General features: G+C 45.8%; 1 protein-coding gene across 2 annotated transcripts in view; it reads right to left on the bottom strand.

The window, feature by feature from the left end:
* Positions 1 to 5601: 5601 nt before the first annotated feature.
* CDH16 (cadherin 16) overlaps positions 5602 to 15460 on the bottom strand; it is an 82973-nt gene continuing 73114 nt past the window's right edge. For both annotated transcript variants that reach the window (XM_075940061.2, XM_075940063.2), the window contains 2 exons: positions 14286 to 14402; positions 5602 to 10732 (listed from right to left, as the gene is read on the bottom strand). In XM_075940061.2, the coding sequence (XP_075796176.2) occupies positions 10647 to 10732; positions 14286 to 14402 (203 nt within the window). In that variant the 3' untranslated portion in view covers positions 5602 to 10646. The remainder of the gene's footprint in view (positions 10733 to 14285; positions 14403 to 15460) is intronic.

Here is a 15460-nt window from a genome sequence, read left to right as displayed (position 1 = left end):
CAGAGTGCCCACTGTTTCACTCACACAGCAGTTATAAATTCAAGTCAGACATGCTCATGCATAAATCAAAAGGATCGAGAGAGCTTACAAACTTTTACATCTGTTTCAGGTCTTGAAAAAACAATTACCATATTTAAGGTGTTACAGCCACTCTGGGGATGGAAAAAAGTTTAAAAATACACTTCATGTTTACATTCCTTTTAGAGTAATGGTTCTATTCTCATTTTTCGTTCATTTGTTTAATGGCTGATTGCTAATTTTTCTGCTTATTTTGGATCGGAAACTGTCTAGTTTCAGCCCCTCTTTAGTTGGGTGCTATATATGGATCTGGAAAACTATCACCCAATTTCTGTTTCAGCCATGACTGCAAAAATTATATGAAGGTTGTGGGAGTGGGGACAGATGTGTTGTCAAAGTCATTAGTGTATAACTGTGAATATCTTACACTTTTAACAGTCTAGTTTTAGACTCTAACAAAGCACAATTTCCTCCTCTTAACTGCTTAGCTGCTGAATGTTAAGGTAGGTTCTGCCAGAATGCACTTTCTGTGTTGCTAAAAATAGCAGGTATGTCCTAATGATTTCATTGGAATGTTAATGGTGTAGTGTAGACCTAACAGTAAAAGAATTAAGGAACCTTGCTGCATTTGGCTAAGCGATATCTCACTGCCCAAACTAAGGCTTTGCCCAGGACTGATCAGAATGTTTTATTCAAATATAGAGCTGTGATACTAGTTTATCACTAGGTCTGTCTTCACGAACAAGTCAGATGAAAGACCAAGATATGATCTGTTACTGCTTGTGCTGCACCACTTCTGTTTATGACTTGAGAAGTGTCTTGGGAATTAAGTTCTTCTTGACAGAAAACTTAATTCTGGAGGAACTAATGCATTTTTATTTGCCACTCTGCCTTTTTTTGTTTTTATTTTTAATCTCTTACTAGAACAGACATCATTGCTCCATTTGGTCAATTTTATAGCTTTAGCTTTAGCATTTAAAATGAATGCAAGTGTTTTTACAGTTTGAGCTATCGCTGAGTGTACTACATTAATTCCATGTCACAGTGCATCTTGCATGACTGCCACGAGTGGGTTTGTGTGACTATCTCCTGAGGATGTTCTTTGAAACAATGGTTCAGCTTTTATCAGGTTTGCTGGCTAAGTACTGGTAAGACAAAGCAAATACTGCACTCCCCAAAGTACACCTGCTTGAACCTGGACACTATTCTGTGAGCTAGGAAATAAATTTATTTTACTCGTAGGTATCATCTTTTTAGGACGGGATGAATATGTGGAATGCAAGGACAAGAAGAGCAGACATTCAGCTGGTTTTCATGCAGTGTGATTACACATTTATTATGAGAAGCATTACGAAGCTATAGAAAAGCCATTGATGGAAATGCCTCCCCATTCCAGACCCTAGTTCCTTCTGCCTCTGAAAGAGCCTCTAGCCTGGTAGAAGCTAGTGCAGTTGGGTTTAGTAGTAACCCCAGTGCACCATTGTTTAGTGTTCTAGAAGGTAAAGATCAGCTCTGCTTCCCTGTATAGGGCGGCAGAATCTGCTATTGGATACCAGTTGTCTTGTTTGCTAAGTTGAAACTTCAGCGGAGTTTACTTTCTTCAGACATAAATCAATGGGCTCATGAAAACATGCCCTCCCCAGAAAAGCAGCAAAGCGTATTTTGGTCTCAGGTCTGACTTCTGTGCCAACTTCTGACTTCAGGACCAGCTCGAAACAGAACAGGATGTACTGTATGCCCCCTTGGTACGCTGCCCCTCTCATCCTGTCATGTCTCCCTCAGTGGGTCAGGTTTGTTTTATGTTTGTCTGGCAATGAAAAAGGTACTACTAAGACCAGGAACAGACATCCAGATAGTGGATTTAATTACTGTGCAAGTTACAAGCTTGGAGATCAGCTTTCAGTTGTATCAAAGGCCTCTTTCAATGGAGCTTTGCTCCAACATAACCAAAAAGCTCTTCTCATCCCTGCGGTAGTTGTGTGGAATGGGGCTGTTGCTATTTGTTTTGTTTTTTATGAATTATAAATCAAATGTCTGGATTGACAAACCCTCTCAGCTGATTGGCTGCATTTTAGTTTCTAAAAATGATGGCTCGTTTTTTATTGTTTAAGCCAGGAAGGCGTTGAATTTTCATCATGTGAGCATGACCATGTAGAAAAATGGCCTTAAATGTGATTATAGGTGCAGGCTGTGGTTATTGAAGGTTACTTTTATCAAGTAGTGAAATGAACTTTTCTGCAAATAATAAGTGGATTATGTCCACAGAAAGCCAGTGATCAGCTCCACCTGTAAAGCTAGTTAATCATAAGGTATCTACAGCTACTAGGAAAACAGTAAGTGGCTGGATTTTTCCTCCTTGACTCAGGAATAGTTGGTGCTGCTTTTGCTCCCCCCTTTCTCATCATGAAAACCTAATTAACAATGCCATTCTCTGTATGTGCATGTTTGCCACCTTGGATTAACAAAACAGGACGACCCTGTCTGATTAAAATGACATGTAGCTTGTGGTGATAGCAGACGTGTCCGGAGAGGGATGTTTGTGCTTGCTCACACAAAGCCAAAAACCAGCTAGGGAAAGTCCAAAACTGAAAGCTCCTGAAAAATGGTTTGAAAGGGGAATTAGAAAAGGCCAAGTTGACAGAGTGGCCCTTCCATGGCTTTGCTCCTTCCTCATAAGTTCTCACATGTGGGGTAGTGGCAGAGATCCAGTATCAATCACCATTAGGGGGAAGAATAAGAGTCCTTGCTGTGCTCACAAGAAGTGTTCAACAGAGAGAGAGCGGAGGGCTCCTTCCAGCAAGTGACATGTTGACTTTCAGGACAAAAACTCTTATGGCTAATAATGGCAAGTGGCCACTTCTTAGAATAGCCTTCCAATAGCTGGAATTTTCAAAGGCGTCCAAAGGATTTAGGTGCCCCACTCTCTATACATCTCAGTGGGAATGGGCACCTAACTCTCTTAGTCTCCTTTGAAAAAAACCCAGCTGTACACATTGGATTGTAGTCACTGCAGGGGGTCGTTTTGACTGGAGTATTGGGTAAAACCAACATAAATTCAAAATGACTTCCTAGCACACAATACATAGACTCTCAATACCATAGCAGGTTGTGGAGAAGATAGGAAAGTCTATCAAATAAATAATATGGTTTTCAGAAAAGTACAAGATTGTATTTCTAGTGAGGCCTAAACCCAGCCTCCCATTGTATGTATGCAATCTTGTACTTAGAGCTCCATGTACATCTTGGTGCACCACAACCAAGGTTCTCTCTAAGATGCGTGACAGCAGAGCCCCACTGTTGCTTAATCAGCCCACCCAGCCAAGGGCTCAGGGCTCCATGCACAGAGCTGCCTAGCTGGGGGAGAGGCATATCATCTTCTCCCTACGGGCTGGGAGAGATTCGCTGCTCTCACCTCAGCAGGGAGCTGTGGCTGAGGGAGAAATGTCCCTCCCCCAGCCAGCTCCATGTGTATTTAGTAGTTTGCTCTATAAAGGGCAACTAAGCTATAGTTAGTTTCTGTGCTTGTTTAGGAAAGAGACATCTCACTTTTCTGGATAAAATCCAAGTTGTGTATTTGAATAAAGTCTCAAGGAAGCTGTGCCACTCACAACTAGGCTCTGATCTACACTAGGGAGTTATTTCAAAATAACTCCCTTTATTTCAAGATACAAGCGGAACATCCACACTACCAAGCCCATTATTTCGAAATAATGAGCTGGTTATTTCAAAATAATAATTCCTGCTTTTCACAAGGCATAATGCTTATTTCAAAATAGTGGTAGTGTGGGTGCTCCGCTGCTGCTATTTTGAAATAACAACTCCCCAGCGTCATTCAAAATAATAACTTCCCAATGCTTCCTGGGACTCTAAGTCGAAGTAGCGTGTCCACATTAAGGGAGCCTGTCTCAGACTAATTTCGAGGCTTCCCTGTACTGTGGACACGCTATTTCAAAATACAGGACTATGTAGCACTTTAAAAACTAACAAGGTGGTTTATTAGATGATGAGCTTTCGTGGGCCAGACCCACTTCCTCTGGGTCTGGCCCACGAAAGCTCATCATCTAATAAACCATCTTGTTAGTCTTTAAAGTGCTACATAGTCCTGCATTTTCTTCAGCTACACCAGACTAACACGGCTACATTTCTATTACTATTTTAAAATAGTTATTTCAGAAGTTATTATTTCAAAATAAGTTATTTCAAAATAATTTCCTAGTCTAGACATGCCATAGGACATACAGAGGGCAATGTTCTCAAAGTCATTACAGCCTTGTCTAATCCTGAACATTGCTTGACCCCCACTATGTTGCACAGGGCTGTGAAAAATATTTTACAGTATTCGATGTAGTCAAGCCAACGTATTTCCCCACTATAGACACAACTGGGTTGACAGAAGAATTCTTTAGCCAACTTAACTATTCTCTCTAGACAGGGTGGATTTACCATAATGATGGAAAAACCCTTTCTTTTACTGTAGCAAGTGTCTTCACTACAGCCATGTAGCTGCACTGTCACAGCTGTGCTGCTGTAGCATTTACAGTGTAGTCAGAATTATAGTGTAGTCAGACTTAGTAAGTTAGACTTTGTCTGATTTACAAAGGTAATTAGGCAGCTAAAAATAGGTACCTAGTGGAATTTAGACAGGAGTCTAAGTAGTTTAGGTGCTCAACTCCCCTTTATGCCTGTTCTGATGATGTCAGTTACAGTTATTAGGTCTGCAGAGGCTGTAAGTCAACACAGAAATTGTCTCATGGCTCTTACGTATTCAGATGAAATGTCAGTCATGCTCATGGCATTCAAAATCCCTAAAAGGAATATTTTAACCTGCAAAAGACAGGGTGTAGAATCACAGCAATAAATATATAATATGACATAGTGCCACCTCCATATTTACCTGCGCCTCTGCAGGTATGGGCAATTACAGCTCTCATTGGCTGCGGATTGCTGTTCTCAGCCAATGGGAGCTGTGGGAAGTGGTGTGGACCGGAACACAGCTTCCTGCTGCTCCCATTAGTCATGAATGGCAATCTACGGCCAACAGGAGCTACAATCGCTTGAACATGCGGAGGTGCAGGTGAATATGGTGGCAATGGCCCAAATCCAAATCCAAACCCAACCCACATATCAGTATTTGCCCACCCCTGATCTAGTGCATATGTTTTATAGCTATAAGCAATGGGGTAGATACTTTTCTGTGGCTGAGATATGCTTGGTGCAGAGGGGCTGGCTGGTGAGCAAAGTTACATCTTTGTGTTCCCTCAGTCTTGTAGCCAGGCCAGAATTCTAAGGGCTTTAGGGTCCATTCTGGCAGCCAGGGTGGTGTGACACTCTCATCCCCCTTCTTGTGGATGTAGGACTATTCTGGATGCCCCAAGCATTTCACTTACACCAGGGATTCCTCAGGAAGTCAGTTCAACCAGCTTCCCAGCAGCTGGGTTAGATCTGAGATTGAGGCCCAGTAAATATTAAATCTCCATGTTTATTGGCAGTGCTTCCTTGCTAATGTTCCATAGCCATGGGAAAGAACACAAAAAGCAACACCTTCTCCTTACACAGATGTAACTGAACAGCAGAGATCTGAAATGAGCGCTAATGTTGCTTTAATTTCTTATAGTGCATATTAATTTTCCAACATCTGGACATAATACAAAGACAAGGAGAGAAATACTTTAGTGAGCAGAGTCTCGTCATCTAACTTATCAGAGAAAACAAAAGGGTCATGTAATTACAGTATTTAATAAACCCTATTGGATTCATACAATTTATAGCGTTATAAAATTCACAAGCTCCAATCATCATTTAGCTTCTCAAATTGCCTAGTGCCCCATGAACATTTCACAGCAGGTTAGAAATGACTAACAGAATCCCAAAAATCTACAATTCTTTAATATCTTTTAAAGCCAAAGTCATTATTTTTCACTTGCAATAAGCTGGAACAGAAAGAACAGAAGGGTATTTTCCCACAGAGCTACAGGAGTCACTAGAATGATAGCTTTGAAAAATAATTCTGCTTTCACGTGCAGTTTCTGATCTTGTCATTGACTAAATAGAAACCTTGAACTTCCAAGAGGCAGGAAGAAGAGAGTCGAGGGTATTCCTTGTCATAATGAACAGGGGTGTAAAGGAACTACTGATTGTTTATATATAATTCACTTCAGTCATTGCTGAAAAACAACGTGATCGGGCTAGTCTATTATACTGCAGGGCAGACTAACTCCGCTTATCACAACAGGATTGCAAGGCAATTTTCTAATAATAAATACCCTAGCTAAAGAAATGGGGGAACAAGTTTCTATCAAATCAGCAAGGCTCCAGTGGAGTCCAGACTAACCTAGACCTCTCTTTACTTATTTGGGGCCTGGTCCTGCTTTCACTGAAGTCATCAGGCGTTTCACAGTTGATATGTATGGGAACAAGGTATGGTTTCTATTTGGGTTGCATGCCCTTTCCCCCAATGGCTTAATGGAAGCTAAGAGAATATATTCAGTACCTTTTAGAATCAGGCCCTTAAAGAAAGAAAGGAATCACATTTTTGCCACCAAAGATGTTAAAAATCTGGAGTCTCAGGGAGCTTTGATCTCCTCAGTATGTTCCCAGTTTCCTTTTTTTCAAACCAATTCAAACATTCTTACAGTGACAAAGATCATTCTAATTTATTTTCTTAGGGCACGACTACACTGCAAGAATAGTTTGATCTAAGCTATGCAATTTGAGTTATATTGGATGCACAACTCACATCAACATAGCTTACATCTACATACCGCAGGGTCCATATTGCAGAATACTAACCCAAAAATCTCTCTTGTTGACTCCACTTACTCATCTCATTCTGCTGGAGTAAGGGTATGTCTACACTACAGCATTATTTCGAAATATCTTATTTTGAAATAGTTAATTCAAAATAAGTTATTTTGAAATAATGCGTCTACACACAAAATGCATTTCGAAATAGTATTTTGCTATTTCGAAATAGCGCATCCACACTGAGTGGACGCTGAATCACATTTAAGGCCGGTCAGAACCACGTCCGGCAGGGCATCAGGTCAGGAGTTCAGAAAAGCAGACTTTGACTCCCTTAGAGACCTGATGGGCAGAATCCCGTGGGGTGCTAACATGAAGGGGAAAGGAGTCCAGGAGAGCTTATTGAAGGCATAGAAAGAAACCATCCCAATGCATAGCAAGAGAAGCAAAAATGGTAGGAGACCGGATTGGCTTAAACAGGAAATCCTTGATGAATTTAAGCACAAAAAGGGAGCTTACAAAAAATGGAAACTTGGACAAATGACCAGGGAGAGCTATAAATGTATAGCTCGAGAATGCCGGGGGGTTATCAGGAAGGCGAAAGCACAATTGGAATTGAGATGGGCAAAGGATGTGAAGGATAACAAGAAAGGTTTCTACAGGCATGTTAGCAAGAAGAAGGTGATCAGAGAGGGTGTGAGGCCCCTACTGGATAAAGGAGGTAACCTAGTGACAGATGATGTGGGGAAAGCTGAAGTACTCAGTGCTTTCTTTGCCTCTGTCTTCACGGACAAGGTCAGCTCCCAGACTAATGCACTAAGTGATGCAAGATGGGATAAAGGTGGACAACCCTTCGTGGGTAAAGAACAGGTTAGGAACTATTTAGAAAAGCTAAATGTACACAAATCCATGGGTCCGGACTTAATGCATCCGAGGGTACTGAGGGAGTTGGCAAATGTCATTGAGGAGCCTTTGGCGATTATCTTTGAAAAGTCGTGGAGATCGGGAGAGATCCTGGATGATTGGAAAAAGGCAAATATAGTGCCCATCTTCAAAAAAGGGAAGAAGGACGATACAGGGAACTATAGGCCAGTCAGTCTTACCTCGGTCCCTGGAAAAATCATGGAAGGGATCCTTAAGGAATCTGTTTTGAGGCACTTGGAAGAGGGGAAAGTGATCAAGAATAGTCTAGTCAGCATGGATTCACAACGGGCAAGTCGTGCCTGACCAATCTGATTAGCTTCTATGATGAGGTAACTGGACCTGTAGACATGGGAAAGTCAGTGGATGTGATATACCTTGACTTTAGCAAGGCTTTTGATATGGTCTCCCACAGTAATCTTGCCACCAAGTTAAGGGAATGTGGATTGGATAAATGGACGGTAAGATGGATAGAAAGCTAGTTAGAAGGTCGGGCCCACAGGTAGTGATCAACGGCTTGATGTCAGGATGGTGGCCAGTTTCTAGTGGAGTGCCCCAAGATTCGGTTCTAGGACCGGTTTTGTTCAATATCTTTATTAATGCCCTGGATGAGGGGATGGATTGCACCCTCAGCAAGTTTGCAGATGACACTAAGCTAGGGGGAGAGGTGGATACACTCGAGGGTAGAGATAGGGTCCAGAGTGACTTAGACAAATTGGAGGATTGGGCCACAAGAAATCTGATGAGGTTCAATGAGGACAAGTGCAGAGTCCTGCACTTGGGATGGAAGAATCCCAAACATTATTACAGGCTGGGGACCAACCAGTTAAGTAGTAGTTCTGCAGAAAAGGACCTGTGGATTACAGTGGATGAGAAGCTGGATATGGGTCAACAGTGTGCCCTTGTAGCCAAGAAGGTTAATGGCATATTAGGTTGCATTAGGAGGAACATTGCCAGCAGATCCAAAGATGTGATTATTCCCCTTTATTCGGCTCTTGTGAGGCCACATCTGGAGTATTGTGTCCAGTTCTGGGCCAGTACAAAAAGGATGTGGATGCATTGGAGAGGGTCCAGCAGAGGGCAATCAAAATGATTAGGGTGTTGGAGCATATGACCTACGAGAAGAGGCTGAGGGAGTTCAGTCTGTTTAGTCTGCAGAAGTGAAGAGTGAGGGGGATTTGATAGCACCTTTCAACTTCCTAAAGGGAGGTTCCAAAGAGGCTGGAGAAAGGCTGTTGTCAGTACTGATAGATGGCAGAACAAGGAACAATGGTCTCACGTTGTGGTGGGAGAGGTCCAGGTTGGATATTAGGAAAAACTATTTCACTAGGAGAGTGGTGAAGCACTAGGGAAGTAGTGGAGTTTCCATCCCTAGAGTTGGGATTGGTCCTGCCTAGGGCAGGGGGCTGGACTTGATGACCTTCTGAGGCCTCTTCCAGCTCTATGGTTCTATGATTCTACTTTGTGTGTCTGCTGCCTGAGGCTATCTGAGGCCTGTGCTTAAAGGGACCCCCTCTGGACAGCCGGTTCTCAGCTTTCCTTGCTTGCTTACCTACCTTGATGAGGGACAGCAAAGCATTTTGTCTCTGTGTGCTCTGGTTGCCCTCACTCGGGACACCACGGCACTCTGCAACATGGAGCCAGAACTGCTCCTGGGCACTCTGGTGCTTCTCGTGGATGCGTTGCTGCGAGCCCAGCTGCACTTTCTGCAGGCTGCCATCCGGGAGGTCCATCGGGGGGCTGTCAGTATCCAGGAGGCCCTGCAGGAAAGCTTCCACCCTGAAGAGCACTGAGAGCCTCCCTGGTCTGCCCCACTGGGGGCTAGTGCCTCATTCCTCCCTCATTCGTCCTTTTCATGAACACAAACTGTCTTTATTTAACAAAACTGAGAGGGGAGGGGAATGAAACTCTGGTGAGACTGGGGAAAGGAGGCGGGAGAAGGGAGAAGAGAGAGTGGGAGAAGGGAGGGGGAAACCTGGGAGGAAGGAGCTGGAAGGGGGAAGCAAGGGGAAAAAAGGGGAAGAGGAAGCTCAGAATTGGGGGGAGGGTGTCTCGCCAGACCAACTTGATTTTCATGCAAACCTGCTCTTGAATTCGCATGTGGCCTTTGGTGGCCAGGCTGGCAGCTATCCTGCCATAGACAGCCGCGTTCCTCTGTCTAGTGCACGTTAGGGGCATCCCCCGCAAACCTGAATAAGGTCCATGATCTCTACCCTGGACCAGGAAGGCGCTCGCTTTCTTTGGGCCCTGGCAGGCTCCTGGGAGCTGGCAGGCTCCTGAGGAGCAGTGGAGGGCTGGCTGCTAGTGGCTTGCTGGCTCATGTTTTGGGGCCACTGGGTCAGGGGCAGTGATTGCTGGCTCTGGGCTGGCAGGGTTGGAGCTGGCACAGGCACTGTGGCCAGAGTCAACCCCTTTAAGGGCTCCGGGGAGGTGGGAGGGAGAGTAGTGTTCCTGGTTGATGCTGGAGTGGCCACCAAGGCACCCTGGGAAGGCTGGAGGCCCCCTATTTTGATATAAGTGTCTACACAGCACTTATTTCAAAATAGCTATTTCAAATTAATTTCGAAATATCAGTTTGGCTGTGTAGACGCTAGTAAAGTTATTTTGAAATAATGGCTTTTATTTCATAATAACTTTGCAGTGTAGACATACCCTAGCAGAGCTGACAGGATACTTATCAGCAGTTGATTTAGTGGGATGTTTATTAGACTCACTAAATCAACCACTGGTGGATCCACAGGTGAAGCATTGATGCACCCCATAATGGAGACAAGCCCCTAATTGAAGGAGGTTTCCTAAGAGATATGACATTTCAGTTAGAGAGTTTGATCACTGTGCTGCTTGTGTCCTAAACCCATAGACTGTACCATATTGATACGTATCACACTGTATCTGCTGATCTATCCATTCACAAGTATTTTGTAAAATAAACTGGGCTGTTATTTTGCTGTGTCATGCCACAGACCTTAAAGGTTGTCACAGTCTTTGCGTTTCTTCTTTTTATTAGCTCCCAGGAGGGTCAAATGAACAAAGATTATGAGCACAAAGAAACCTGGAGGGAGAAATGGAAAACAAAATGAGTTTAAAGCTAATGACATGTTTGTCAGGGTTCATGTTTTAGTATTGGAACCAGTAGCAAACCAAAGCTAGTTGTTTTTCCTTTTTTGTTTTGTTTTTTGATATTTTGTAAATGATGTTGGAAGTGAAAAAATAAATTTGAATATTACGGCACATAAGAATATCAAACCAGAACTTGTGAATCAGAGAATACTTACACTGAAATGCTACCTCAGCTCTTAAAGAGCAGACATATGTATTTTAGAAATGAAATGTCTGTCTGTCTATCCATCTGTCTGTTTGTTCAAGAACTCCTCCTAAACGGTAACAGTGACGGCAGGGGTCGGCACCCTATGGCTCGCAAGCCATATATGGCTCTGTGACAGGGCGTTTGCCCTGCACTGGCCCTTTAAGGGCAAACCCCAGCCCGGAGCAGGGCCTGGGAGTTTAGCCCCAGCTGAGGCTGCATTAGTTGATTAGGGCCCAGCTGGGAGCTATATAAGAGGATGGGCTGCTGTTCCTTGGGAGGGCAGTGAAAGTCTGGCTGCTGGGGGAGTAGGAGGCTCCCTGGAGCTAGGGCAGGGCTAGGGGAGCTCTGGCCAAGCAAACCCCCAGACTGCAGGGCCTGAAGCACGGCCTGCTGAAGAAACAACATCCCCTGGAAGGGGGGCTCAGAGACTGACATGGGCACTGCTGGAGGGCAGTGTCCTGAAGAGAACACCGTGGGCTGGAGGAAAGAGGAGAGACACCACCCGAGGGAAGGCACCCTGCCAGCAGAAGGAGCTAATTCCTAGGACAGACTGCAGGGGGTGCTGTGGTGGTGAGTGAACCCCCTCACACTCACTTAGGAGCTAAATATGGCTTGCAGCTCGAACTCAGTCCCCTCTCACTCCCGCCCTTCAATGGGAAGCCTGTGCTGGTGATTTAGCATTGTCCCTCCACAAGATTGGAGCCAGCACCAGCTTCCTGCAGGGAGGGGAGGGAGGAAGCTCTGAGGCTCCATGTCGGATCTGGCTTGTGCAGATGCATTTGCGTGCTGCTCCTCCCATTCCCACAGCAACGTGCATGCTTCCTTATCCACCCTGCCTCCCCCCACTGTGCTCTGGGGAGGTGGGAGACAGGAGCTGTGTGGCCTCCTCATGCCCAGTGAACCCCAGCTGCGCCAGATGTGGGGGTGATGCACATTGAGCGTGCATGGGCTGGATGGGGGGGAGGGCAACTAAAATGGCGGCAGAGGAAGAAATGGACTTTGGGGGCGAGGAGCGGCTGGATTTCCCAAAGGAGTGGCACGTGCACTTCTTCCAGTGCTGCCTGGAGATCCTGCCTGAGAGATATTCGTCCTTGGAGACCAGTAGGTACCAGCCGAGCTGCTCCTGCCCCCTGGCCAGACACCCACCAACACCTTGCTCCTACTGTCCTCCTTCCTAGCCAGACACCTGCTCCCAGCCTGCTCCTGCAACCCACCTCCCACCCAGAGTCTACAACCCAACCCTATCCCACTCACTGGCACACTGGACCCTTCATTTTTGGCCCCACCCCAGAGCCTAAGGGGGCCCACAAAATCCACTAACGTTGGAACCCCATAAGGCTTAATCTGACCTGAGGCCTTGAACCTCAGTCCCTCCTGCCCTTCCCTTCCTCCCCTTTCCCGCCATGGAGCTGGAGCACCCGAGGAGGGAGGTGTCTCAGTGGGGGCCACATCAGTGAGAGTTGGAGGTTTCTGGAAGGTTTGTTTCGTTGCGTCTCACTTGTGTGGTCCATGACTGATTTTTCTGTGGGCCAGTGGCCCCTAACACAAAAACGGTTCCCTGCTCCTGCTATCAATAAAGATACTGTTGAAACTTTGTGTTGGACATCATATTTCACTTGATTTAAAAATGAAGCCTGGCCAACAAACCCCCAACTGGGCCCCGGCCCTCTCTGGCCACAGTGTCATAACATTCCTGCATCCCCCACACACATACCAACCCTGAGCCCATCATATACCCCAACTCCCTGCCTTGACTCCCTCATATCCCTACATTCCCAAACTCCTGCACCCCCACATTCCCAGTCCCCTGTCATAACACTCCTGGCACCCACATCCAATCCCCTGCCGTGAGCCCATCAATCACCTGAACCCCCTGCACTGAGCCCCTCATAATACCCCACATTCCCAAACTCCTGCACCCCAACATTCCCATACTCCTGCACACCTAGATCCTTAGTCCCCTGCCATAACACTCCTGCACCCCCACACACTCAAATCCCCTGCACTGAGCCCATCTTACACCCACATCCCCAACCCCCTCCCATTGACAGAAGACAGCCTGAATGCCTGCATGAAGCTGGTTTTGACCAGTTACAATGTAAACTTCAAAGAAATGTGTGAAAAGATGCAGCAGCAGAAGTCCCATTAAATAAAAGTCTGTGAGCACCATGTTTCATTTATGCTATTATTAACCATTATGTCAATTATCAGTAATATTCAGTTGTATATGGTCAGTCATGCAAATGGGCATTCGTATACGGCTCTTGGTTGACCACTTGTTCTCAACTTTGATGGAGTTTGGCTCTTTGGTTTGAAAAGAGGTTGCTGACCCCTCGGCTAGGACCACCAAATTTGGTAGGCAGCTTCCTCTTACCCTATCTTAAAGCAAGGTCAGGGTTTGGTTGTGCTGGGAACATGGAAAGTGAGGGGAATGGGGCTTCCCACCCTCACCATGGAAAGGGAGGGGCAGAGAGAGGAGGGATGGGATTCTCATGCTCACCACTGGGTGCAGTGAGTGGGGACAGGATATTGCAGAGCAAACACTGGGGAAAGTTGCACCAGCATGAGACTGACTGGCTGGGGGACGGGGTTCTGCATGTTGCTGGCCAGGCCACCTTCTACAGGTAAGGTTCTCCTCCCTCCCCCGCAGCTACAGCGCCTGGGCATTACTCCCCATACCCGGCTACAGAATCTGGGGATTTTCCCTCCCACCCCCTGCCCAAGGGGACCTGCACATTCCCCCTCCTCCGCCACTCCCCACGGCTGCATGGACATTCTCCACCCTGCAGTGTGGGGCTTCTATGGGGCCGAACGATTTCTCTCTCCTCCCACTTCACCCACAGCATGGGGATTCCCTTTGCCCTGTGCCTCCTCATGGGGCCTGGGGATTCCCTCCCTCTCTCCCCCCTCCCACCACATAAGGTCCAGGCCCTTCCCCCTCCCCTGCGTGGCTCCTCACAGGCCTAGGGATGCCCTCTTTCCTCCTCCTCCCCTCTGAGCCACTCCGCTCAGGCCCTGAACACTCTCCCTCCTCTGCCCCTCCACATGGGTTCGTGGGGATCCCCCCTGCTGGGAGGGTCCTATGCAATTTCTCCCTCCCCCTGCCACTTCTCTCAGAGGGAGGATTCCCTCCTCTGCCCCCCGCCCCACCTCACAGTGCCTAGGGATGCCCTCCTTTGCCTCCTCCTCCTTTTAGTTCCCAACAAAACCCAACCAACTATTTCCTGAGTTGCACACCCAAGCAACGTGTTCTCTGATGCAAAATTATTTTTTTTTATTTCTGTGGGCAATTCCATACCTATGGTTCCCAAGGTACCAACGATAATGCTCACTGCAGAAATCACTGTAGGCCTCCCTTCCATCCTTCCAACCTCTTGCATGCATCCTCCTTCCATGGTACACAAGCAAATAGTTACTGGATTCAAGAAAGGAAAGACAAAGAATTCAGGATTAACTTTTCCATGAGGGAGAGGAGAGATGAATAAACTCAAAGAGCATTCTTGTCAGAACTCAAACTGGAGGGAAGAAGGATGAGCTCCACATGGACAGAGTTTGTGCTTGCCTGGAGCAATCAAATCCCAACTGGGTAAATTCTCTAACATGCCTCCCTCCCTCTTTTCCAGTCTGTACTAAGAGTAGTTGGATATGGCACCCCTGCCTATTTGTAACAAAATAACCCTCCCCTCTTGACAATCCAAGCATAAGAATTGGAAAAAATGATCTAAAGCTACGAAAGAAAAAGATAAGCAGTCACTAGCAAAGACCTGGTATTCATATGAGTGAAACTCAAACAAATGGGAACTCAGGTCAGTTTCAGACTAGTATTCAAGGGATAATTGCCCAGATTAGTTCACCCATCTCCTTCACAGCCATATTTTTTGATGAGCACCTAGCACGTCACATGCGTAAACAACCCTGAACCTTTGCCTAACTATTTGGCAAAAATACGAACCATCTTCCTTGTATTTTTAGCCCCAACTAGCAGTGTGACAGAGAGAGAAATTGCAAAGAAATGATTAGCAAAATTATTTTTAAAATAGTAACATATTGAGTAATAACAACTTTCCAATCCTTCTTAGCATAGTTAGTTGTATAACTTTTTAAAAGCAAGAGCTTGGCTTGTGCTCATCTCTGCATTTACCAACAAAGCCTCGATTCTGAGACATAAGTCTTAACTCTTTAATGAGAAAAATAATTTGATTCTATTAATGCTAATGAACAACTTACAACTGAGAGGGTATGTCTACACTGCCACCCTAGTTGGAACTAGGGTGGCTAATGTAGGCATTCGAAGTTGCAAATGAAGCCCGGGATTTAAATATCCTGGTGGAACAAGGTGTACCGGTAGCTCGAATTAGAGAGCCTAATTCGAACTACCTACTCCGTGCCGCGTGTAGCCGCGGGCACGGAGTCCGCACTAACGGGGATTTAAAAATGGCGGCGCCCGGCAAGATGCAAATGAAGCCCGGGCTT

Source organism: Pelodiscus sinensis, chromosome 12, assembly GCF_052426305.1.
Source record: "Pelodiscus sinensis isolate ZL-2025 chromosome 12, ASM5242630v1, whole genome shotgun sequence".
NCBI classification, from domain to species: Eukaryota; Metazoa; Chordata; order Testudines; family Trionychidae; genus Pelodiscus; species Pelodiscus sinensis.
Note: the sequence above shows the minus strand (reverse complement) of the source record. Positions and strands in the feature narration are given on the sequence as shown.